The 24,288-nt window shown below is 42.8% G+C and overlaps 1 protein-coding gene across 4 annotated transcripts in view; it reads right to left on the reverse strand.

Moving 5' to 3' along the window:
* Positions 1-15,305: 15,305 nt before the first annotated feature.
* EGFLAM (EGF like, fibronectin type III and laminin G domains) overlaps positions 15,306-24,288 on the reverse strand; it is a 195,458-nt gene continuing 186,475 nt past the window's right edge. For all 4 annotated transcript variants that reach the window (XM_008070142.2, XM_008070141.2, XM_021718615.1 and 1 more), the window contains 3 exons: positions 20,664-20,747; positions 16,603-16,706; positions 15,306-15,817 (listed from right to left, as the gene is read on the reverse strand). In XM_008070142.2, coding sequence (XP_008068333.1) covers positions 15,663-15,817; positions 16,603-16,706; positions 20,664-20,747 — 343 coding nt within the window. In that variant the 3' untranslated portion in view covers positions 15,306-15,662. The remainder of the gene's footprint in view (positions 15,818-16,602; positions 16,707-20,663; positions 20,748-24,288) is intronic.

Raw genomic sequence — 24,288 nt, forward strand, 5'->3', positions numbered from 1 at the left:
CCTCAACTCTCACCTTGTTCCCTACTAAAATGTATCCATCCCATCCTTCGTCTCTTTAGGACAAGTTGACCATGGTAGACGTTTATTCATCTGAATGACACTAACCTGTCATAACAGGAACAGGCCAGAATAAATTGTTTGACCTCTCTCATCAATATATATACATTTCAACTGTGCCCATCTGGAGCCAGTGTTCTTTCTAACTTATGTAATGACTCGTTTGTTTGGCTAATGGTGAATATCTCTGGGGCTCATAAGTCCTTTCATTCTGTCCAAGACTTCACTGATTTGCTGCATGAAAAAAGTGCAAAGTGTCACTCACCTTTCTCTAGCTCAGGATTTCTATACACAAGGATCACTAGGTTAATGAGAAGCAGAGTAATGTTCTGTGAGTCTGAGCAAGCTCCTTGTAACTTGCTGTATGCTTAGAAGAGTGTGGCTTAGGTCTGGGGCCAAAGCAATTTCCCTGTCTCTCCCCATGGAATTGAAGACAGCCAGACCCCTGTGCAGACCTCAGGTTATTACCTCTCAACCCCTACCCCACCTCCACATGTAGGGAGAGCAACAGCACAAGGTGAAGGCGAGAGGGGCAGAAGGGAACACTCTTTCACAATTCCAGTTGTCTGAGATGCTGGTAAATGTGCTCTGTTTGTTAACGCAGGTTCTGTGCTCACATGTGTAAGGTGGTCTAATAGTGATTGTGCTTATCCAATCAAATTAACTGCTTCTCTCCCTTGAGAAGAGATAATTAAGGACTACTTAGAGAGGGAAATAGATTTGTTTCCTCCTGGCCTTACTGGTTGAGAAAATAATTGGGCATTCCCTCTTTTCCTCAACAAAAGCCTGATTATTGATTAGAAAAATCTAAATTTCAAACTGAAATTATGTTTCTTTATGTCTGCCAAATAGCACTTCTTATAGGACACTTTTTTTTTTTTTTTTTTGAGTTGGAGTCTCACTCTGTCGCCCAGACTGGAGTGCAGTGGCCGCTCCCAGCCACCGCAGTCTCAACCTGCTGGGCTCCAGCAATCCTTCCGCCTCAGCCTTCCAGGTAGCTGGAACTACAGGCATGCACTACCACGCCCGGCTAGTTTTTGATTTATTGTAGAGACGAAGTCTCGCCAAGTTGCTCAGGCGGGCCTCGAACCTGCAGGCTCAGGCAATCCACTCACCTCAGCCTCCCAAAGGCGCGGGATTACAGGCTGAGCCACCAAGCCCGGCTAGGACACTTTTTTTTTTTAACCTCTCTTATACATCATTTCACTTACAAGCCAATTTCAAATCAAGCTTCCTTTGTGAGGAATGGAGATCATTATGACTGGATTTCTTTTGTAAGTGACCATTTTAAATAAGTAACATTTAATAAAAAATATTCTAAAAGATTTAGCTAGGCTTTTGATGTTAGATGAACCTTGTGAATTATATATTGCATGAATTAGCATACATATGCAATCTAGGTCATCAGTTTGTTGAACCTGTACTGTCCTAGATTTGAGACTGTGGCCCCGAGTATCTGGATAGTTGAGTTGTGTGTTTATGTGCTTATGTGATAGAGGTGCTTTGTCCCTGCAACTTAGAAACAGAAGCAGCCATTCATTGAAAGTTTAAGAGAGGAAGTATCAACCTCATTTTCCAAACCAGCATTACTTTCACAGCTCATGGATCTGAAGGATTGCATTTAGAACATTTAGTACTATTGCACTCTCAGAAACTCTGGTAAAAAGTCACATTCTCAAAGCTTCATGCATATTGTATTCTTGTTGAAAAGTAGTCCTGTAATTTCTTTCTTCATACCGTCCATGTTTAGAGAACAAGTTCTTTATGTATTTGAATAATTAAATATAGTTTAGTGAAGGAGACTAGGGAATGTTTTCGTCCAAAGGGAATTTAAAATCAATTTTATAGTGCTTTGAAATTAAAATACTCCTTTTAACATGTCAATATTTTTTAAATGTTATCTCAAAGTTTTCTACTGCTCAGGTGTATAATCTGATAAAAAATTTTGTTTGTTTAAGATGATTTTTGCTGTTTTTTTCTATTTTGAACTGTATTAAAATGTGTATACCTTTCATAAAATGCCTTATTTTGAAAGTGTAAAATTGGGCATCTCAGAGTAAAATATGGAATTATTAGATACAAAGACTAGGTACAATGAGGAAGTTCAGTGGCTGATTTTTTTTTTTTTTTTTTTTTTACTGAGTCCCATCCCAGAATGTTCCGGATTCAGTAGAATTTTCCTAATGGGTAGTATATATCAAGATCTGCCTTGTGTAGATCTGAAACTCGAAGATTCAAGTCTCCAGTAGAAGTGGCTCCACAGTTTGAACACTTGGGATGGACTCATGCCTACACATTGCTAGGTAGCTTATTTTTCCATAATTTTAATTTTAAGTGTTCATAATTTCTTCTTATCTGATGGGTGCATAACTTGGGACATGTTTGTACCAACCAGCATATGTTTTGGCAAACAGTACATCAATGTGTGAGATTAATACAACAACTTATTATTTTGATAAACTGTTTCTTCACAGCATTTATTTTAAATCTTTATTTTTTGCTGAAATGAGGTTTCATGCTATCATGCCCATCTTATCACTTATATCTAGAAGAACATTTTTCACAATAGAAGATGATTTGTGGCTAAATTAATAGGCTATTCATCTTTTGGACATAGTCTCAGAATATCATTGAAAATTACTTGGCTTAAATTTGGTTTATTTATATCTTCATGGGGCATGTACCAGGACTATTAATAATACTTAAACCTCTTATTTTTCTAGAGTGGTTAGATTTGTATTACTTTTCACTTAGTGCTTTTGTCTTATTACATAGTCATATTCATGCTTATTATAATTTAGATGAGCTATTTTTAATGCCAATATAAAGGATTAAGAATAACCTTCAATTAACTGACTGATGTGGCAGGCCTTATTGTATATTGTAAAGTTTCAGGGACTGTGATTGGTCTAGAATATATCTAAATTCTTATAATATTGGGTTATGACAGGATTCTATTATTTTTAACCATGAGTAATTCTTACTTTTCCCTATATTAGGAGTATTTCTATTTTGGATTATGAGTGCCCAGGTTATAAACAGAATTTACCTATGCAAGACCAATTCTAACTGTGCAACATTCTTATGAAAATTAAAAGTAGTGTTTTAAAGGGAGAAACCCTCTGAATGTTTTTATGTGTAAGTGCCTAGGTGAAAAACCATGGGAAAAGCTCTTATCAAAGTAAAAATCTAACCCATTCAAACATTAAACAAAAACAAAACATTAATAACTTGTTATTTTTCAGTTGCTAGAATGGAATCCCTAGAAGATGTGAGTAGGCAAAAATGTCTATTTGATAAGAAAATGGATTTACATTACATTTACATATGTCTTCTAAGATTGCCTTTACAATAGTCAATAAGAGTTTAAAAAAAAACTAACAACATAGACCTTATTTGTTGCACTTAAGCCTAAAATGTTTTGCACGCCTGATTGAGTAGCTTACTTAAATTACTGAATTTCTTTATACATTTAATATGTACCTCCCTTTAGCACTATTCCATTTTCAATGGGTAACTTTCATCTTCTGAACTTACTGTTTTCATAAGCATTCCAGTGGTGTATTATAAAATATTAAGATATTTCCAGGTGGTAATACAATTTTCATTAAAACATGGGAAAGGTTAACTGTTAGGTTTAGCATTAATATTCGTATTTTTGGAACTGATCATAGAAAAGAACACTGAATAATGATTTTCATAAATTTTTTTCAACTTTCTTCTCCCAGTTTAATTCTAAATACTTTCCTGTTTTTTTCTAATCTATCATAAGATATTAGTTTCTACTATTTAATTTTTTTTTTTTTTTTTTTGAGTCAGAGTCTCACTCTGTCGCCCAGGCTGGAGTGCAGTGGCACACTTACGGCCACCCCAGCATCGATCTGCTGGGCTCTGGGATCCTTCCACCTCAGCCTTCCAAGTAGCTGGAACTACATGTACGCTACCACGCCTGGCTAATTTTTTATTTATTGTAGAGATGAAGTCTCGCCAAGTTGCCAGGCGGGTCTCGAACCCACGGGCTCAGGCAATCCACTCACCTCAGCCTCCCAGAGGCGCGGGATTACAGGCTGAGCCACCGAGCCTGGCTCTACTATTTAATTTTTTTCACCCAACATGATATTTAGGAAAAATGTTAATTTAATTGTGAATAGTCAAAGACAACTCACAAAAAAACCAAAAACAAAAAAGCAAACAAAACAAAAAAACCCTCCATTTTTGTGAAGGTGTAGGTATTCTGTGATTGATTCCCTGGCTTTTGTTTTATCCTGTTATTTTCTCAAAGAGGAGCATGGCTTCTTAAATATGTTTCAACTCAGAATTGCCTGAAAAAGATTGGCCTGGGTAGAGAAATAGACATCCTAGATTTGAGATAGCACTATCTTAAAGGTATGCTCAAAAGGTAAAATAAATCATTTTAAAATCTCAATTTATAGGAATGTTTTTACTTTTTCTTTTCTTTCATGAGCTGGCCATAAGCCAAGGTCTTTATAACACTAGGAAATTACCATTTTTTACTTTCAAAATTGCATTACAGTGAATTACTGTTTACAAAACACACATACTGTGAACAGATATAAGTTTTTGTCTTTTATAAGGTTGTTTGTAGAATGAGTGTTTTTTTTTTTAAGGGGATGTTAAATGTTAACTATTTTCAGTTTTTTATAAATACTAGTAACTGTGTACTAATTTTTTTGTTTGGTCATGTGCTTGTAAATGTAGCTGAAAGAAGACAGGGAGAAACTGCAGATCCAAAATTGTTCCTTTTTTCATTTCTTGAAATGTTACCACTACAAACATTTTTTTTTTAACTTGAATGATCAATTAACATGTGCTGTACCTAAAATTATGTTTCATCATATAAACATTGAACAACACATGTACAGGAAGTAAACTCTAGACAGAAGAATATTTGTGTGATTCAGTCTGATTTACAGAATTACGAGTTTCATATGGAATAAAGCAACTCCACTTACAGAGATGACAACTGAAGTATTTTCCTGCCTTGTGAAAATTTGGATATTATATTGCTGTTACAGTGGGAAATTTGGACACTTTATATCGTTGTATAATTTCAGAATTTAGTTTCCATCTCTTTTGGAAAACATGGTTGTAGGAAGAACATAGAATATAAGTAAACTGTTACTAAGACACTACAAATATAAAACTAGTATGCTTGGCTGTTAACTCTAAAGATGTTACTTATGTCTGTTTTTAAAACATGCATGTATTTAACAATTTTATCATAGTATTGTAATGAAAAAATAAATATATTTTCTTACATCTTACACTGACAGATTTGGGCATTGTTTTTATTCCTCCTGTTTTAAGCACTTAGAAAAAGTGGCTTTTGCTTTGTTGTTCTTATTGTTTGTATTATTTATTCTATCCCAAAAGAATTATAGTGATTATGAAGAAGTCACAGAACTATGGCTGTATTTTCAACATTGTTATGCCATTAATATAATCATCCATTTGTTCTATTAAATCAGTATACTAGCCAGGCTCGGTGGCTCAGCTTGTAATCCCGCGCCTTTGGGAGGCTAAGGTGAGTGGATTGCCTGATCCCGTGGGTTCGAGACCCGCCTGGGCAACTTGGTGAGACCTCATCTTTACAATAAATCAAAATTAGCCGGGTGTGGTAGTGCACGCCTGTAGTTCCAGCTACTTGGAAGGCTGAGGCGGAAGGATCGCCGGACCCCAGCAGGCGAGGCTGTGGTGGCCGGGAGTGGCCACTGCACTCCAGTCTGGGTGACAGAGTGAGACTCCAACTCAAAAAAAAAAAAATCAGTATACTGTTTACCAGAGGAGTTAGCATAAAAATAATCAAATAGTGGGAATCCAACATTAGCAAATAAATAATAAATACTGCTTCTTAAAGTATGATTTTTAGTTTATTCTGAAGATAGCTTAAACATTTCTGGAGATTGTGGGAATATATCAAAATTCTATTTGAAATTATTGAACTAGGAAATACAGTCACTGATTTTGCAAAATCATAGTGATTTTAAAATATAAAATGATCTTAATTAGATGCTTGTAAAGGAAGAAATTAAGTCCTTAGTCATATGTAGTCAAGACTTACCCAGATTAACAATTGAAACATTAATGGGCCTGGATTTAACCTAAAGAAACTACAGCCTAACTTTAATTGTGAAACACATGTTAGTATTCAAGTGCTAGGAAAGTTCACACATATGGTCTATTCTTTGGGGAGTTCTCAGTGCATAACTTGCTTCCCAGATGGTGAACTCCTGAGCCAATGTGTAGCACCATCAATCCCAGGAACTTGAAAAAGGTTAAAAAGAATGATGTAGTTAGGGAGAAATAGAGATATATGAGGAATGTTTTAGCCTGTAGTATTCTACATCATACTAAGTGTTAGTTTAAAACTCAAATTCTTCACAAAAGAGCTATGTAAGAGTTCACGTTGAGCAGCCTGTACATCTGATCCACTGCCCTTCTCCTGGAGTGACCAAAACTGAATTGAAAATATTCATTCTGCAAGACCAGGGGAAGCTGAAGTAACGAGATGTCTCAAACTGATTTGGGATTACATCGGAGATGATTTTATCCCTAGGTGATTAGTCTCAGATTAAAGAGACAAGAAAAGCTTTAGAAGATGATCTTGATTAAAAAAAAAAACTGGTAAGTGGAAAAATGTTAAAAATGAAGGGTAGGCTGGGCACAGTGGCTCACACCTGTAATTCCAGCACTTTGAAAGAAAAAAAAAAGAAGGGTAGTAGCCACTATAATTATTGGTCTCTAGCACTTTGAAAGGTGCGAAAGAGTTTCAAGCTTCAGCTCAAACTCAAATCCTTTTTCCCACCTGCCTCCCATCCAGCCTTATCTCTGCTGCAGAGCTGCACTTCTGCACTAGTTGAGCCTCTTCCATGGCTGGAGGCATTGCACACCCCTGTCATGCACGTGTGGCTAAGCTGACACATGCCAGAGTCAGGAAGCCTTGAGGAAGCAGTGCTGGGAACAGATGGACCTTACTAGTCCCAAATTGCCCAATTACTAGTGCAGGCAACACGCCACCTTCAGAAACCAACTGAGAGTCCAATTTCCGCAATTACATTGTGGCTCCTTTCCTGTGTTGGCCGATGCTAGGTTTCACACCTTTTCTGAGATGGCCCCTGCAGCCACTGACTTGCAGGAGGCTGCACAGACCTGGCTCCGATCCTGGTTTCACCACCTACCACTGGACAACCTTGAAGAGTTTCTCAGTCTCTCACCCGTTTCTTATCTCTGAAATGTGACTCTTAATGTGCACCTTTGCAGGACTCTGAGAGGCTTACAGAGTACCCAATGCTCCCAACAGAATGGATGTTTGATTATTACACGTCTCTATCCTCTTGAGAACCTCAGGAACACCTCTGACCTTAGAGGTGTAAATGCCTTCAAACCGGCTTAGCCACACCTTGGATTACCTTTCCCAGTGAGACATAGGGTGGCAGCACAGCCAGGGGCCTACCGGTGAGCCAGGACATCTGTTCCCACAGGGTTCAATGCTGGAGTCTTCGTTTCTTGGGTGACTTCTTCCGTATTCAAGTCTAAGCCTTGCCGGCTCAGAGAAGGCTTTCCCAGAATCTCCAGGACCTCGGTCCTGTGCCTTCCCAAGCCCATACTTCCCACAGCACTGAGCACAATCCTAATGCTTTATTTGGTAACAGAAGTTGAACAATATATCAGTCACTGTTACATCCACAGAGCTTAGCACAGTATCTGCCACATCTCAGGGATATTAGAAATATGTTATTTTACAGAGGGTGCAGTCTCCAACTATGGAAGGCAGGGCGTCTTGGTTAAACTCCCCAAGTCAGGAGACTCCCTGTGGTGGTTCAAGGCAGCTCCTTCCCCAGATCTGGACCATCTTGCCTTGTGGTGGTAGATGCTCAAGTAATGTGTTGAATGCAAGTAACTTGTTCTCCCTAGAAGGAAATTTGCCCTCATCCTCTTATCTCTTTGACAACAGCAGATATGAGATAAACTGACTTTCACCTAATGCTTCTACTCATCTTCTGCCACTCTCACCCCATTTCCTCCCCACTTCAAACCTTTCAAGAGTTTCATTCTCTCTAGGTCAGGTTCTCTGTATCCTTTCAACTTACATGGTCAACTTGCATGATGAAGTGGTCCATTTCTGTCCCTGTCCCTCTTCCCCCAGTTGCATACCTGCTTCTCTGGAAGATAATCTTGACCCTGATAGCTCAAGCATCTGCTTTGTGGGTAGGCAGACCTGGGTACGTTCCTCAGGCCACACTTTTTACATTTTTACATTTTAAAATACCTACTTATAGTTCCTGAAAATCTTGTTTTCCTTGGGACCAGAACATTTTTCTCAGGCTGGAGTACAGATGAGTTGATGGTACATGTGAAAATGTGTGTGTGTATATATGAAAGAGTGATATTGTATATTCTATTTTGGAACTTAAATTTTTTTATTTAACATTTTAAAAATATTTTCGTAGCAATGGAATATTTCTGTTGCACTATTCTTTCACAGATACATAAAATTCTAACGTATAGATGAATTATTCAATGAATTATGTACTCTGAACATGTGTCTATATTGGTCACATGTATCATTAAATAATGGACGACTCTGAAAGTCAGGCAAAAGTGTTTTGTGCTGGTTTGGTAAAAACTAAGGAACATGTGAATTTCATACTAAGAGCCATTGGCACATTATATATGAAAACAAACCAACTTTTCTGTGGCATGAAATGTGGTCTTTTACAAATAACTGACACTGAAGATTCAGAGTTCTTCGGCTGACATGCTCTTTCCTCTAAGATGGGACAACTCAGGACTTATGCTGAGTGGCCGTTGAAAAGGGCAGCTGCCTGATTCAATTTCCTCAGTCTCTAGGGCACCCTCACCATCAACAGTACTCCAACCTGGGCCCTGAGTTTTTGCAAAATGTTCTGGACCCAAGGAAAACAGGATTTTCAGGAACTATAAATAGGTATTTAACAATGTTTGTATGTTCTTTGTGAGTAGAAGTCCCTTTAACCTATGAGTCTTTGTTTGACTCTTTGGGAAGCAGGAGACTAAGGTCCATTTTGTAGTTGGGATAGCACGTGACAGAGGTACATTTCAAGAAAATGCATCTGGTTTCTGAAGTATTGCGATGAGTGTTGTAGAAGGCAGGACTCTAAGAAGGCCCCCAAGATCTTTGCCTCCAATTGTGAATATGCTGGGATATCACTCTCATAATTAGGTGACTACTCAGTCAGTCGACTTGGAGTAAACAGGGAGGGAGATGATGATTCTCTGTGGTGTTATCTAATCAGGACAATCTCTTACAAGATGGACTGGGCCCTAAATAGAGTTTTGGAGATGTGAATGGCCAGTGAGCCTCAGCTGAGGCCACAGCCCTAGGGATATCTTTGCTGGAGGAGCTGAGCCTTCTCTATCCTTTATATCTTCACTAGCATTTTGCCCGGGGGTTGGTTTCACACTGCAAGTCCTCAGTGAAATGACCACATGAAATGACCATGTGTGGGCGAGTGCCTAGAAGGAAAAACTACAACAGTGCTTATGAAGACCTGCACACCCTCTCACTCCTTCCCCTCCCCCTCAATCCTCACAACCCCAGAGCCTCTGAACAAACTCCCAGGGGTTGCAGTCCTCCAGGCAGAGGCAGTTATGTGACAGCAAATAATACCCCCAGTCCTGGGAAAATCCTTGGATCTACCCAGCCCCATGTGAAGCCAGAGCAGAGATCACCCAGGCTTCTTTCATTTCTGAGGCTGTGTGAATGTGGCCTGAACTACCAATGGGTTCATTTTCTGTTTTCCACTCTATTTGACAGTGCCCCCACCATTTCATTCCCACCCTCTGAACACCCCGTTCAGTGAGAACAAGGACTGTCTGCCGCCAGGGCATGAGGTCACCATGCAATGGACCTTGTGATCCCACATCCCTCTGCCCCCACGGCTCTCTCCATCTGATAATCCATTTTCTCTGTCTGCTTGCTTTCAGCCAACTTCCTAACAGGGCTTTCCTTAGCTAATCCCCTGGCCTGGTGCCTCTTACTTTTGTTATTAAATGAGTATAAACGGCAAATTCCTTGAGCCTCCCCGGCCTTCTTTCTCAGAGACATTCCAACCCAAGTCCTCCTGTAGCCAAGTCGGAGCTGCAGTCCCTTAGTACCAGGCTGTCCAAGGAGGCCCTAGTCCCAGGCTGGGCCCTGGCATGGCGGTGGGCAGCCAGAATGTCAGAGGAGGCCATACCACATGCTGGGACATCTCTGGGTCTCTGTACACCGTTTGGATCTTGAGCAAAACAGGAGACAAGACGGATAAATAGAAAAGCAGAGACCTCCTCCCAAATACTGAGACACAATGTTCCTCTCACGTCTTTCCAGGAAAGGGCAAGTGCTCCCGGGAGCCATGCACTTTCTAGGACAGAGATGCCTTAGCAAGAGCAAGCAGGAAGAAGAGCAGCAAGGAGAGTTTTCCCGGCTGCCTGCTCTGCTCTGTCAGTTCATGCCTTGGCCAGGGCAAGGCAGGGGCCCAGGGGAGCACATCGCTGTGCAGAAATAGCCTGCAGGAACTCCCCTGAGTTACAGAGATTATTTGCGGAGATGGCGGCAAAGAGGAGAGAATGGAAAAGAATTCAACCCACACCTAATTGCCTATAGAGCAGCCTGAACCCCACTCAGCTGAAGTAGCCCTGGTTTCTGCTTTCAGGTATGCTCAGCCCAGAGTTCTTGCAACAGGAGAGCTTTGGAAGAAGGCAGATTCCGAGCTATGGTGAGAAACTGGCAAGCAGACACTTGGGACCTGGCCTTTGCCCCAACCCCCTCACCCACATGACTATGCTAGGGACAGCTAACATAAGGAAGGCCCTGAATGCCACTAATGTTGGTGTTCTTGGGCAGGTTGTACCTGACCGAAAGTCAGGGTGAGAGACTGAAAAACCCCACATGCAGCCTCATGGTTGCATCCTCATGCCCTTGACCATGGGCAAGTCGATCAGTCTTTCCAACCAGCTTCTGTCTTCCTACATCAAAGGGGCCATGTCCATCTGCTCTGGCCAGCATAGGGGAAGGGTTGGTTTTAAGATCAACCTCACATTCTTTGAACGTAAGGTTGAGGTGCAGTTACTCATAGGGGCCCGTCCCAGAAGCTAGTTCATGCTGTTTATTGGATCAGTCATTTTGCTGGGTTGACTATAGCCACCTGTAAGTGAGAACTTCCTAATGGCAGCCTGTCACTTCCACCAAAATCCACAAGTGTAAATGCCTTCAGCCTTGGTACTTTGGGCCTCATGATGGCTGAGACAGAGACACTCATACTCCCCTTCTTTGTTGTGCTGTATAAATATGCACTTCTGATGCAGATGAATGAACCATCTCTCCATGTTGAGAAGTAACTATGTGGGAGTGGACTGAAGCTGCCCAATCCTTAATTTTGGATTCCAATTTTGATGCCATGCTAGCAGCTGCCTCCTTCAGGGAGAAAGTCCTGGAGAATGTCTGTCCCACCTTTGACAAGCCAGTCTTACATGCTGCTCAGCTAAGGGTCTGGCACAGTGGGTGCTCCTGTACTGACCCCCATTTTTCAAGGGCAGCCACTATTCGTTCCTGGGCTGGGCAGGAGCTGGAAGAGGCAGGGAAGGGAGTGGGAAACAGCAAATGCTTTGTCTAGGCGCTTCTCCTAAAGTATTGTCTTTCTACTTGGCGCTGGAATTCTCTGCCTTAATTTTCCTCTGCAGCTGGGCCTCTGCCGGCTGCCCCTTGGCGATTCCCTCCCAGGAAGAAAGGCCTTCTGGAGTGGAGGGTTGGCTGTTGGAGCTCTGAGAGGGGCTGGGAACCCCTCCTATTCCTTATTCTTTTTCCTTTGGGAATTCGCAGTGCTAAAAACAAGCTTTCTGAGAACCATATTTTTCTGGGTCAAAGGTGAAAAATGCAGTGTTTCCTCCAAGTGGAAAGCACTGGGCCTGCCAGCTCCAGCTCTGGGCACATTTCCGAGATCCTTCCTCCCACTCAGGGAGGAGGCAGCTCCCTGTGAGGGGGAGAGGAGAGGAAGTGGGTGGTGGAGAGAAGGAGAGGAGGAAACTCGGAAGGAAAGCGCCAGTCACTGTGCAACCAGGGCAGTCAGTGTATGGAAACCAGCGGGCCTGTTTGTGTTGGAGGGGCCTAGAGACTGGAACGGGCTTGGGTCAGGAAATGAAAGGCAAATAAGAGGGCGGGAGAGCAGGGCAGCCGTTCACAGTGGTGGCAGACAAGCCGGGGTCATCTGTACAGACCATTGCCTCATGAGCTTCTCGGACAGTGTGGGGACAAAGAAGACCCCAAGACCTTCCTGAGAGAAATCCTGAGGGGAGACCCAGAGAAAACCTACAGGGTTGTGAAAGTCGATTTTAACAGGAAAAGCAAGAACATTTTCACCCCACCCCTGTACCCCTTGCTTCGGACATGTGGGAAGTTCTGGGAAATTTTCTCAGGTCCTAGTTGTGGAACAGAAGCTTTTCAGGACCCCATGCCTCTCACTGGGTATCCTTCCTCCACAGGATGGGGACATCTTTCATCTCCAAGCTCCCCAGCTACTCCCTAAAATTTCCTCCTCAGCCACGAACCTGGCAAGTTCTCCAACATGCCTCTCACCACAGTGGCCACCCCAAAACCAGGCACAGAAACCAACTCCCTCTTGGTCCCTCCTCAGAACAACAATATGGCTGGCCGCCAAGTGTCAGACAACAGGTGGAAAGATGGATAAGGGGAAATGGACACGAGAAACGGGCACAGCAGACCAGGCTGAGGGAGAGGCAGATGTTGCTCCCATTTCAGTCACTGAAAATGTCACAGATCTTGCCCCCAGTTCCAAAGATGCCTGCAGAAGAGCTCTTGTCACTACATCCCCATGTACTCCTTCTCTGAACAATAAATGACTTGCTGTGGTGGAATGATTCCATCAATGGCCCTAATCTTTGCCCTTCCCTGTATGTACACCATTTGGCAGGTGACTTAGTAGTTCTCTCACTATGGAGAGGATCCATCCTTCACTGTGGAGGTGGAGTTCATGTTTTCATCTCCTGAATGCACAGACGAACAGGATGTGGCTGAAAGTGCCACGTTCCAAACTGAGGCTGCAAAAGGACCTTTACTCTAGTGCTCTTGCCCCCCACCATCATCATGAGAAGGGCATGCTCAGGCCGGCCGCCTGGTTCCAGGAGGAGGCTGAGAGACACATAGACCAACCCAGCCACTTCACCAACCCAGTGAGGTTATTCTAAATGAGCAACCCTACACGTGTGAGCAAGTCCAACTGGGACCATTAGAACTGCCTAGTCAAACTCAGCCAAGATTGGCAGAGCCGCCAAGCTGACCACTCAGGGCATGTGAGCACTAAACACTTATTGCTGTATGCCACTGAGGTTTTGTGGTTGTTTGTCATGCAGCATTACTGTGACAACAGACAACAGATAAACTTGGAGAGAAAACTGAGACACCCACAAGCCCACTTGGGATATACTGTCTCTTGTCCTGTCCTCCTCAGCTCCTCTTGGGTCCTTCTACTCTACTGCCCTCCTTCCTGAAGAATCCTTACTGCCCTGACCCCATCACAGTGTCACTTCTCTGACACTCCTCAGTGTCACTCCCTTAGCCCCATCTGCTTCCCACCAGGAGGTGGTTCTTCAGTTCAACACACACTCCCAGGCCCTCATCCCTGGGTCATGGCATTTTTCTCTGGATAACACCTTCAAGGAACAGCAACTCATCTGCAACAGCTTGTCTGGCATTAACTCAGCTGAATATTTTGCTAAAAATCACAATGGTTTTTTTGGCTGGAGGCAATCCATTCAAAACGGGCTGTAAAAGCAACTCCGTTACATCTTGAAACGCACTGGCTCCAGCAGTTTCAAAGGAAAGGGTGTTAGGTCATGGTGTCTGGGAGGCGGTAGGACCCACCTTCTACCATGTGACTTTTCTCCAGATTGCATTCAGAAGGTGATGTGTCTAGGCGAGGAGGATGATGGTGATGATTGTTGTTATTATTACTATGACTCCTCTAGTGGAAAGAATCCTGGTCACCAAAGGTTCCCAAAGATAGGAGGCAGGAGACTGAGGCACAAAGCGAACCTCTTTATTTATCTTCTTAACGTGCTTTAAACTGTGCTGTGTACAAACCTCAAAAGTCTTTGCTGAATGGATGCTGCAAGAATAAGAGTAGAGTCATGACTGGGACTAATTATAGGCGCTTGCGTGAGTTGGAGCATATTCTCCTCCTCGTTGGGGACAGTGTTCATCTCACCTTTCCTTTAGTAAGTCCTGTCATGGGGCTCTGCCAGTGAGCCAGCTGTCTCCAGGGTCACATGCATGAACAGCACATAGGCACAGCTGATGTTACACAAAGGAAGAAGCCCTGTTTTTCTGGTTCTTGCCCAGAGGCTCAGACCATGCTGAGGGCATGTCTCCCCACCCCGTGCACGATTTTAGAAATGCTGGTTGTGTTAGTGTCCATTAGTATGGACATGGCCTTTGCAAAATCAATAACACCTCCACAAATGAATGAATGAATGAATGAATTCTAGCCTTCTTCATCCCCTTTATTCAAGTTTGCTACAGATATTCCTTCTCTCTTAAAACAAAAATGACAGTGGCCTAAAAGGAACACATATTCCTTTTAATCTGCTCATTTTGGAAAGCTTCATATTCATCCCTTTGAGCGATCAACATTTATGGAAAGAGAATGGTCACGTCCTCAAGTAGCCTACCCAAGTTACCCATGCCACTCCCCTGATACCACAAGTGGCCCAAACAAGCCTCCTTCAGGAGGACATTTTTAGGAAAGTGTGCAAGAATTCAGGGTCCACCCAAACTTCCAAAAGTATACTGTGTGGACAGTCTGCAGCTATAAAAATATACACATACAAAAAGTACAGCTACAAAATCATGAGGCTCATTTTTCTTAAATTTGCATTATAAAAAGTAGGGATTTCACATTCAAGGTAAACTTGGGGGATGGGGGCTGCATCATGATTATGATTCTATGTTCAGTCTCCCTCCATCTTTATTTTCATGAATAGTCAAAGCACATTGAGCCAGCCAGTGAGGAGTAGGAAGGGGTTAATCCAAACAATCCATGGGCCAAAGTGGGAAATTTGAAGTTCAAAGTCACACAGTCATTCTGCTGTCAGTGTCATGAGTCAGGGAAGGAGAGAAATATTTTAATACTGCCCCACGGGTTTCCCTCTCTCTCTCTCTCTCTCTCTCTCTCTCTCTCTCTCTCTCTCTCTCTCTCTCTCTCTCTCCTCTGTGCTATGAATCACAACACAGTCACTGAGCTATAATAGACAGGCTCTGGAATTTGCATTGATGTGTGATCTCTGGCAGCTGCTACACATTCAGTGGACAAAGTCCTATGCTTCCTACACAAAGCATGCTGCTGGGTTTGGCCCACAGAGTGTCAGCAGGAAAGGCCACCCAGGGACTCCCGTCTTGGTTCTCAGTTTTTCATCAGGGTGTACTTTCTCCTTGATGAGAGGAAACACACCTGGTCCCTGGGCCTCTGGGTACAGCATCAGGCAGGGTCTCAGGAACCCTAGGATTCTCAGAATAGAAGGCTCTGTCCCTTGGGCGAGGCCAGCTGGTGTTACTTGGCTCCACACGTGTTGATGTTTTTCCCATCCACGGCATCTTCCACAAGGGAAATGTGGTAGTCGGTGGACAGGGTGAAATGTGAGATGCAGCCCACGAGACCTCTCATATATTGCCTGTTGGTGTGCAGAGCAATTTCCTTCATCCCACCTGCCAGGAACAAGAGGGAGGTGAGATGAGCCAAAGAGGAGGCATCAGCAGGGCAAGGTCAGGGTTCCTCTTGGGGCCCTTGAGTGTCTACTGACTGAGACGTCCCTTGTGACAGGATAAGTGGGGGTTGTCGGTCCCTTGAACTTCTTAGACCTCATATTTCTCTATTTTATAATTATTCTTGAAGGTATGGGTTGCTTTGGATCGATTTGGCTATAAATACATCCTTCATGTGTGATTGATTTCTGGCCCAACTGACCACCCTGAGACCAAGGGGTATCTAGTATACTTTGAAATGTTGTGTAATGTCAGAGGTGTAGTCATTTTAAACCAAAAGAAATACACTGATGTTGAATGCTTTCAATTAAGTCCACTGTTACAAAAATCATATAAATAAAAATGTCTTTTTGTTTTGATGTGTCTGTGCTAGTGGATTATAAGCCATTTACAGAAAGACAACTCATTCTATTTTGAGAGGGGCAGGAGAGAGAGTTCCTCCTTCCTCAGAGAGAATTCATGGAGCTATATTTAGCAGGTTCCTGTTCTATAAACAAGAAAAGCCTAGTTTTCCTGGTGGATCAGTCAAAGCACAAAAGCATCCAAGTGAGTCCCTTCCTGCCCCCTTCACCATGAGTCAGAAGGTCAGAGAAGGGAAGAATGGAATATCTGAAGAGCTTCCTAATGTCCAGATATTGGAGCAGTGAAGCGCACAGCCCCAACACGGCCAATGGGGGGTGAGTAAGAAAAGCACTGGCCTAACTGAGAATTGGTCAAAAGCCACTCACCCACATACAGAGCTCCATTGATGTTGAGCTGTCTCATCATGCCTGGTGACTTGCCTGTCCTGGCTCCATAGTCGTCCACAGTTATCTTTCCCGACTGGCCATCCCTGCAAAAACCAAAACAGTGTTTCTGGAGCTCACTCCATCATTCATTCATTTCCACAAAAATGAATTAAAGCACCTACTATATGCCACGTACTGTGCTACATGCCGGGGTTGCCAAAACCAAAACCAAAACAACAAATTCCTGACCCTCAGGCGTTTGTGGTCTACTGAGGAAGACACAAATATCAAACTGTGAATGACAACACAGGTCCATCATTCCACCGTGGAAGAACGCAAGGATGCTGTGGAATTACACAGAAGGAGCACCTAACTTAGAATGGGAGGGGGTGGCTTTGGAGAAGAAACGTTTTTTAGAGGAGCTTCTGTCTGAGAGGAGTCCTGAAGACTGGGCAAGTCGGGTGAAGGAGAAGCATGGTGCAAGCAGAGGAAGTGGCAATGGCAAAGAGAAAAACAAGGGATCAGGCCAGGCATGGTGGCTCACACCTGTAATCCCAGCATTTTAGAAGGCTAAGGTGGGAAGATTGCTTGAGTACAGGAGTTCAAGACCAGTCTCGGCAACAGAGTGAGACTTTGTCTCTACAAAAACATCAGAAAAATATCCAGGTGTGGTAGTGCATGCCTGTACTCCCAGCTACTCAAGGAGGCTGAGGTGGAAGGATTGCCTGAGCCCAGGAGATCGAGGCTGCTTTGAGCCATGGTTGTGCCAGCCTGTGCAAAAAAGTGAGACCCTCAACTAAAAAAGGGGGGGGAGATTAACATAGACAGAGCACAGAGAACAATGTGGGTAGGGAAGATGAAGCCAGAGGCAGGTCAAGGGCTTGTAAGGAGTTTGGGATTTATCCTAACAGCAAGAGGAGCCAGGGAAGAACTTTCAGGTGAAGCCATTGAAGCAGTTTTGTTGGCAGAGGGTTATTCTAGGAACAGAAGAACGGCTTAGAAGTTTCTCAAGGACGCACAAAGCCTGAAAGCAACTCTAAAGACAGGAGATGGGGAGGTGCTCATCTGTGACAAGAACTTCACAGTTTTCTAAGCTGTTTTCCAAATCTATCCAGCCTCATTAACCTTCCTCAAGCAAAAACGTCTGCTTCTACAGGACTAGGGAATGGATCAGCCCAGGCCTCACTTTGTGATAGCAACTCTTTTAGCACTGAGCTTTGAAGAACCTTCTCCCGTTCTGTTCTCACCCTAGAGACAACACACTCTCCACTTTGGAAATGCTTTCTTAAAATTTCATATCTGAATGCTGTGGTGGGCAATGCCCCCTGCAGCTGGCCTTGCTTACCCTGCCTTTAAAGAAAATTACTCTAGGTCAGGTGCAGTGGCTCATGCCTGTAATCCGAGCACTCTGGGAGGCTGAGGCGAGAGGACTGCCTGAGCCCAGGAGTTCAAGACCAGACCAAGCAACATAGGTAGACCTCGTATCTGCAAAAAAATAAATTAGCTGACCATAGGGGCACATGTCTGTAGTCCTAGCTACTCGGGAAAGGATCTGAGGTGAAAGGATCGCCTGAGCCCAAGAGGTCAACAAGGCTGTGGTGAGTCATGATCATTCCACTGCACTCCAGCCTGAGTGACAAAGTGAGACTCTGACTTATAAAAAACCCAAAAAACTCTAAAATATTCAGTTTCTTTCCTCTCACCCTATTTCATAAATTCCAAGAATGTTTCATATTTTTATATTTCTGAAATGAAGATATGCCTTATAATCAATATCACCTTAGATATGAGAAAACATAATAGAGAATGTATTTCTTTATCATGTTTATTACTTAATTGTCTGTTGCCTTCCATTAGAATGCAAGACCACCAGACAAGGATGTTAGTTTTATTCAACGATGGTATCTTGGGTGGTGTCTGGAAGAATAGAGGGCTCATAATAGTAGATGAACAAACAAGTGAATTGATAAAACTTCAGCTATGCCTATCTTCCAAGACTTTTGTGGAGATCAGATATTATGCATGCAAAGCACACAGCACAATTTCTGATACATATCTTGCTCTTTAAAGACTGATAGAGTATGTTGTTATTGTTATCAATATCATCATTATATCATCATTTTTATCTCTACAATGAAGATTATAAAACCTAAGTTGCTGTGAATATTAACTGAAAAAAAGTATGTAAAGTACACGGCACCTAGAGATGTTTAATAAATCAGGATTTATTTTCTATTTTCTGGATCACCCAGATGGAAACAGTGTACAAAGCAGAGCTCCCCTTGGGGATCTCCTCTTCATTGATTCTCCTATCTCTACAGAGGATTGAGGTATCCACCAATTCCTTTTTGCCATATCCATGGCCTTGACCCAGTTCCCGCCGAGATCTGTTGTACCATCCCGTCTAGGCTTGTCTGCACACAACCCACAATCTCTGTTGGAATCCTCTCACCTATCCAGATCCTAGGCTCAGTTCCTTCTGTTCAGCCCTCACTACAACCCACGACCCACTAGGAGGGATGTCAGTGATGCCAATAGGAAAAGACAAGTCTGCTGAGCCATCTGCATGGTGCCAAGTTTGACGCTCTGATATCTGAAGTTCTGCTAGAACATTCCACTGCGTTATCCCTCCCAAACATCTGATATCCTAGCTGTGGGTGGGCTGTATCATGCGGTGGAATGGCAAGGCCTTTGGTCTAGGATTCTAATCTTGGCTTTGCCCATAAACAGTTGGATAGTTTGGGGAAAGTCATTTAACCACGGTTCCCTTAGATGTCTAGAAAGTGCCTGGCATCCCCACCAGTGTGTATCTTGATATACATAATCAAACCACAACTGTGAAGATGTAAAAATCCTTCCACAATGTCTAAGTGTTCTACCAACCATCTCTTCTCAAGGAAACAGAGAGCATGGTGTTCCCTGATGTTCCCAGGTTGGGGACTGCAGGGATCAAGTGTGGTTGGAGGTAAGAATTCAGACATTTCATATTCCTTTGGGTATTTCTGTGCAAACCCTTTTAAAGATGAGTAAGAGAGAAATGAGGAAGTTAGAAGCCACATAGTTTAGAGTATTTTGGAGTTGGGTTGAACTCTGTGCATCTTGACTTAAATTCTAGAACATATTTAAAATCCAAGTCTAAAACTATTCACTATGAAAAAACATTTCTTTTTTGAAAACTTAGACTTTGGGTTTTGAAAAAATCACGTTCTATCTCAAGGGCTTTCTAGGCCACTTGGGCAGCTGATGGGGTACAGCTCTGCCTCTGTATCTTCTTACTTCCTCTAGGGTTTCAAAGGCAGGCACAGAAGCCAGAAAAAAGGGACTAGCAAGGCCATTCATAGTCTATATGTGATTTGAAGAGGAAACTGACAATAGTGAGCCCCATGTTTCCCAGGCCTCACTCATGACTTCACCTATTGAAACCCCCAGGAAGGGTTATGTAAATTCTCAGGGAACCCCAACCACAGCCTCTTTTCAGCTTATCTTCTCCTGGAACCTTCATCTAACACGTAGTGTTGACAGTCTAAGTTTGGAATTGCTATTTGGCTTCCGAAAATACATTGTTAGGAATATGGGCATAGGTAGTAAGATTTTAAAAAGAGCAAAGGAATGATTTGCCCAAAGTCAGTCAGAAGTCAGAGTGGTGATAGTCTCTGTGACTGAAGGATATATAATTGAGGTTGGGTGAACCACAGACAGCTTCTAAGGTTCAGGTAACATTAACTTTTAAAACAGCGAGATTTGACGCATTCTTCAAAGTCCACATACCCTGAAATCTCATCTCACAAGATAGCAAGATCCTCTCCAGTTGAGCCATCAAAAGGTTTGTTTCTCTGGAACGTTACTGTTCAGTGAAGATTTGGGAATTCAGTCTCTCTGGCCTATTAGTGTCAGTGAAGGGCACAGTGGTAGTTGGTAGCAAAATGCCTTGAATGCTTTGGATCAGGAGGACTAGGGTACCCAGCAAGGTTGAGGAAAAGGACAGCAGGGCTATAAGGAAATTGAACACCACATCCCATTGCTGCTTAGTTCCAGCTCTATCCGCTGTGGTAGAGACTCACCTAACAGCCTTAACTCGGTGCCACCGACCATCATTGAAGGAGCCATTCACCATGATGGATATAGCACCACTGCCCAGGTTATAGCTAGAGGTGACAGAGAAGAACAAAACAGAGAACAGAATAAAACACTGAAGCACTGGCAGACACCATTCACAGATAGCTCTTGTGGCAAAAGTTATTTGGCATTCAGAATGCAGTTTCCTGAACAGAAAATAAAACAATGTTATAAAAGGTGGTTGATTTCCAGGCCTGCTCATAAATGATGCCTAAATTTTTTAACTGTAGTAATATATACATAACCATTGCCATCTTAACCATTTTTAAGCACACAATTCAGTAGTGTTAAGTACACACATTCACATTGTTGTCAAGCAATTGTTAGAATTTGGCCAGGCTCTGTGACTCAGCCTGTAATCCCAGCACTTTGGGAGGCTGAGGTGAGTGGACTGCCTGAACCTGCTGGTTTAAGACCAGCCCGGGCAACTTGGCAAGCCCTCGTCTCTACAATAAATAAAAAAATTGGCCAGGCATGGTAGTGTGTGCCTGTAGTTCTGGCTACTTGGAAGGCTGAGGCAGAAGGATCGCCAGAGCCCAGCAGGTCAATGCTGGGGTGGCCGTGAGCCTGCCTCTGCACTCCAGCCTGGGCGATGGAGTGAGACTCCAACTCACAAAAAAAAGCGTTAGAACCTTTTTCGACCTGCAAAATGAAAACTTTGCATCCATTATACCATACCTCCCCATTCTTCCCTCCTTTGCCCCTGACAACCACGCTTCTACTTTCTGTCTCCGTGAATTTGACTACTCTAGATACGTCATATAGGTGGAATCACAATATTTGTCTTCTTGTAACTGACTTATTTCACTTAACATAATATCCTCAGGATTTTTTTTAAGCCTCATGTAAGGAAACATCAGTATTACAGTATTAGGAACAAAAAGAAGGGCTTTATCATTTGTAATGGGTCATACTGGGTTGACTAGTATCATGCTCATGTATACCTAGAACCTCAGAATGCAACTTCATTTGAAAAAAGATGGGTCTTTGCAGATGGAATCAGTTAAGACCAAGTTATACTGGATGTGGGGATCATAAATCCAATATGACTTGTAGCCTTATAAGAAAAGGAGATTTGGGCACAGAGACAGACACACAGAGGAGAACGCCATGTGAAGAGGGAGGCAGAGACTGGAGTGATATATCTACAGGCCAAGGAATACCAAGGATTGCCAGCAACCACCGGAACCTAGGACAGAGGCAAAGCACAGATTTTCCTTCGGGTGTTCCAGGAGGAACTGGCCCTGGTAACACATTGCATTTTGAATTTCTAGCATTCAGAACTGTGAGAGAGTACATTTCTCTTATTTTAAGCTACCCAATTTGTAGTAATTTGTTATTGAAGCCCTTGGAAACCAATACACGGATTTCACGTAAAAAAAAAAAACCCCAAAGTAGACTGAGCCCCAAAGAGACTAAGTGAATTTGCCTAAAGATCACAAAGCTAATGTGTAGAACTTAAATTTGGTGTACTGTCTGCTCTGTTTCCTCATTTTACTCTGAAATCAGGTCCATTTATCAGCTTCCTACTTTCTATTTCAGTTCCCAGATACTCTGATATCTTAGGGGTATCAGAAAGCATGGGCATGTTGTTTACCAGAAAGAAATATCCCTCTTAATTCAGTGTTCATTCAATTATTCTAATTTAATTTAATTCAACAAATATTTAGTGAGTGACTACTCGGGCTCGGCATTGGGCCAACTGCCTAGGCCTTCCCTAGATAATATAATAAAGCCTATATAACCATGATTTTGAAGGAAAATATGTTCCACCTGTTATTTTGTAAGAGGAAGTATCTCGCCCTTACCTCATTACCCAAGATATAGGAATGTTGAGAGAAAGCCCAGAATTAGTTATTGAGCACTCACAGGCACTTATTCTGAGAAAACAGCAAGAATAGAAAGCACTTGGCTTTCCCCAGAGGAAACACCATAAGTCACTCCTTTAATAATGGAGGTTCAATGAAGTCACACAGCCCATTGACATTTAACCAAGAATAGGCCTTGGGGTGACTTGACAAACCATGGGACAAAACTGCCACTCTGACCCTGAAAAATCCACTGTTTTCTAAAGAATTTTTTCACATCAAGTGTCTCCTTGTATAGAACAGCATGGAGCTGGGATTTTTAGATTTCATTATTTGGTGGCCAAATGCTTATTGAATGAATGTGAAGTAGAAATAGTTGCTGGTTGGCAGAAACCTCTCTGAATTACTATTTATGGCTATTCTGAGAGGCAGCGTGGGATGATAGAAAGAGCACGGACACTGGGATTCAACAGACCTGCCTTGATCTCCAGTCTTGCCACTAGCTCTGTGTCCTCCAGCCATTTGCTTCATCTCTGAGCTTAAATTTCCTCATCTATCAAATGGGGGTGATAATCTCCTCCCTGAAAGGCCGTAGGGTGTGTTAGGTAAGATAACATATGTAGGAAGTACTGCATGTGATAGGAGCCAAATAAACAATCTCATCACCCCTAAATATATGCTCCACTTGGTGAAGCTTGTATACAGGACTGAAAGCACACCCCAAGGGACTAGAAGGAAGGAGAAAGTTGCCACCAAGAGTTAAACACTTCAAGCCTCTCCTGGAAGAGTAGCCATGTGTGAGAGTAAGCCAACAGGTTGTGAATATGTAACCAAGGCAGTCAAAAACACCCAGATCTCAGAATCAAGGTGACCTCACTGTATAAGCACTGGGAGGCTAGACTAGAACATGATTGTAATCTAACAAATGAAAACGTTTTCAGTTGTGTTAGATCCTGTCTGGACAAAAGGTGGGCTTCCTCCTTCTATTCTCCAGTCCAGTTAACTCTCCTGTTCATGGGAAGAGCCAGAATGTGCTCTGGGGAGTCAATGCTGAATCTGGCAGATGGGAATGCAGCCATCACTGTGGGTGGGGGCAACTCAGTTGACTACTCCACGGCTCGACTCTCCAACTCTCTACTCTGTCTGATTTCAGACTCTCCAAAAATACTCCTACTTCCTCCAACATGCTGATATTTACCCTGGAGTAGATCTCTTTTTTATACAAAAATGGGTGACCAAGAATAGTGGCTACCCTCACTGAAAGAAGGATGAGGGAGCCTTTTTGGGTGGTGGAAATGTTCTATATCTTGTTCTAGGTAGTGGTGCCTTGGTGTTTATACATATTTTTAAATGTGTCAAACAGTAGACTGACCAGGTATGCACTGTACATAAGTTATGTCTCAACATAAACATGCAGAAACAAATGAAATGAATAAATGCATGATGTCTGGTTTCCCTACCACTATCTTGTGAATCTGGCTACCATGAATGGGTGATTCCGAGCCACTCAACTTGGTATGTCCTAGAGGCTGTGAGGTAGAGCACCAAGATGGCCCCCCAGAAATGCCATCAGGTAAGACCTTTTGGAAACCACTCAGCCACCTCTATGCCTTCAGGTGGTGATACTTTTAGTCATTTCCTCTTTAAACTATAGCACAGAACACTGCGAATGCCAGCTTCTTTCCTTTCTCTGTTGCATAAAAGTGTGATGAGATGAAAATTAGTGGGAAAGTTTGCCAGTCAAACCCACCTGGTAGGTTTT

The sequence above is a fragment of the Carlito syrichta genome, unplaced genomic scaffold, assembly GCF_000164805.1.
Source record: "Carlito syrichta isolate Samal-C Ts95f unplaced genomic scaffold, Tarsius_syrichta-2.0.1 Scaffold313120, whole genome shotgun sequence".
NCBI lineage: Eukaryota > Metazoa > Chordata > Mammalia > Primates > Tarsiidae > Carlito > Carlito syrichta.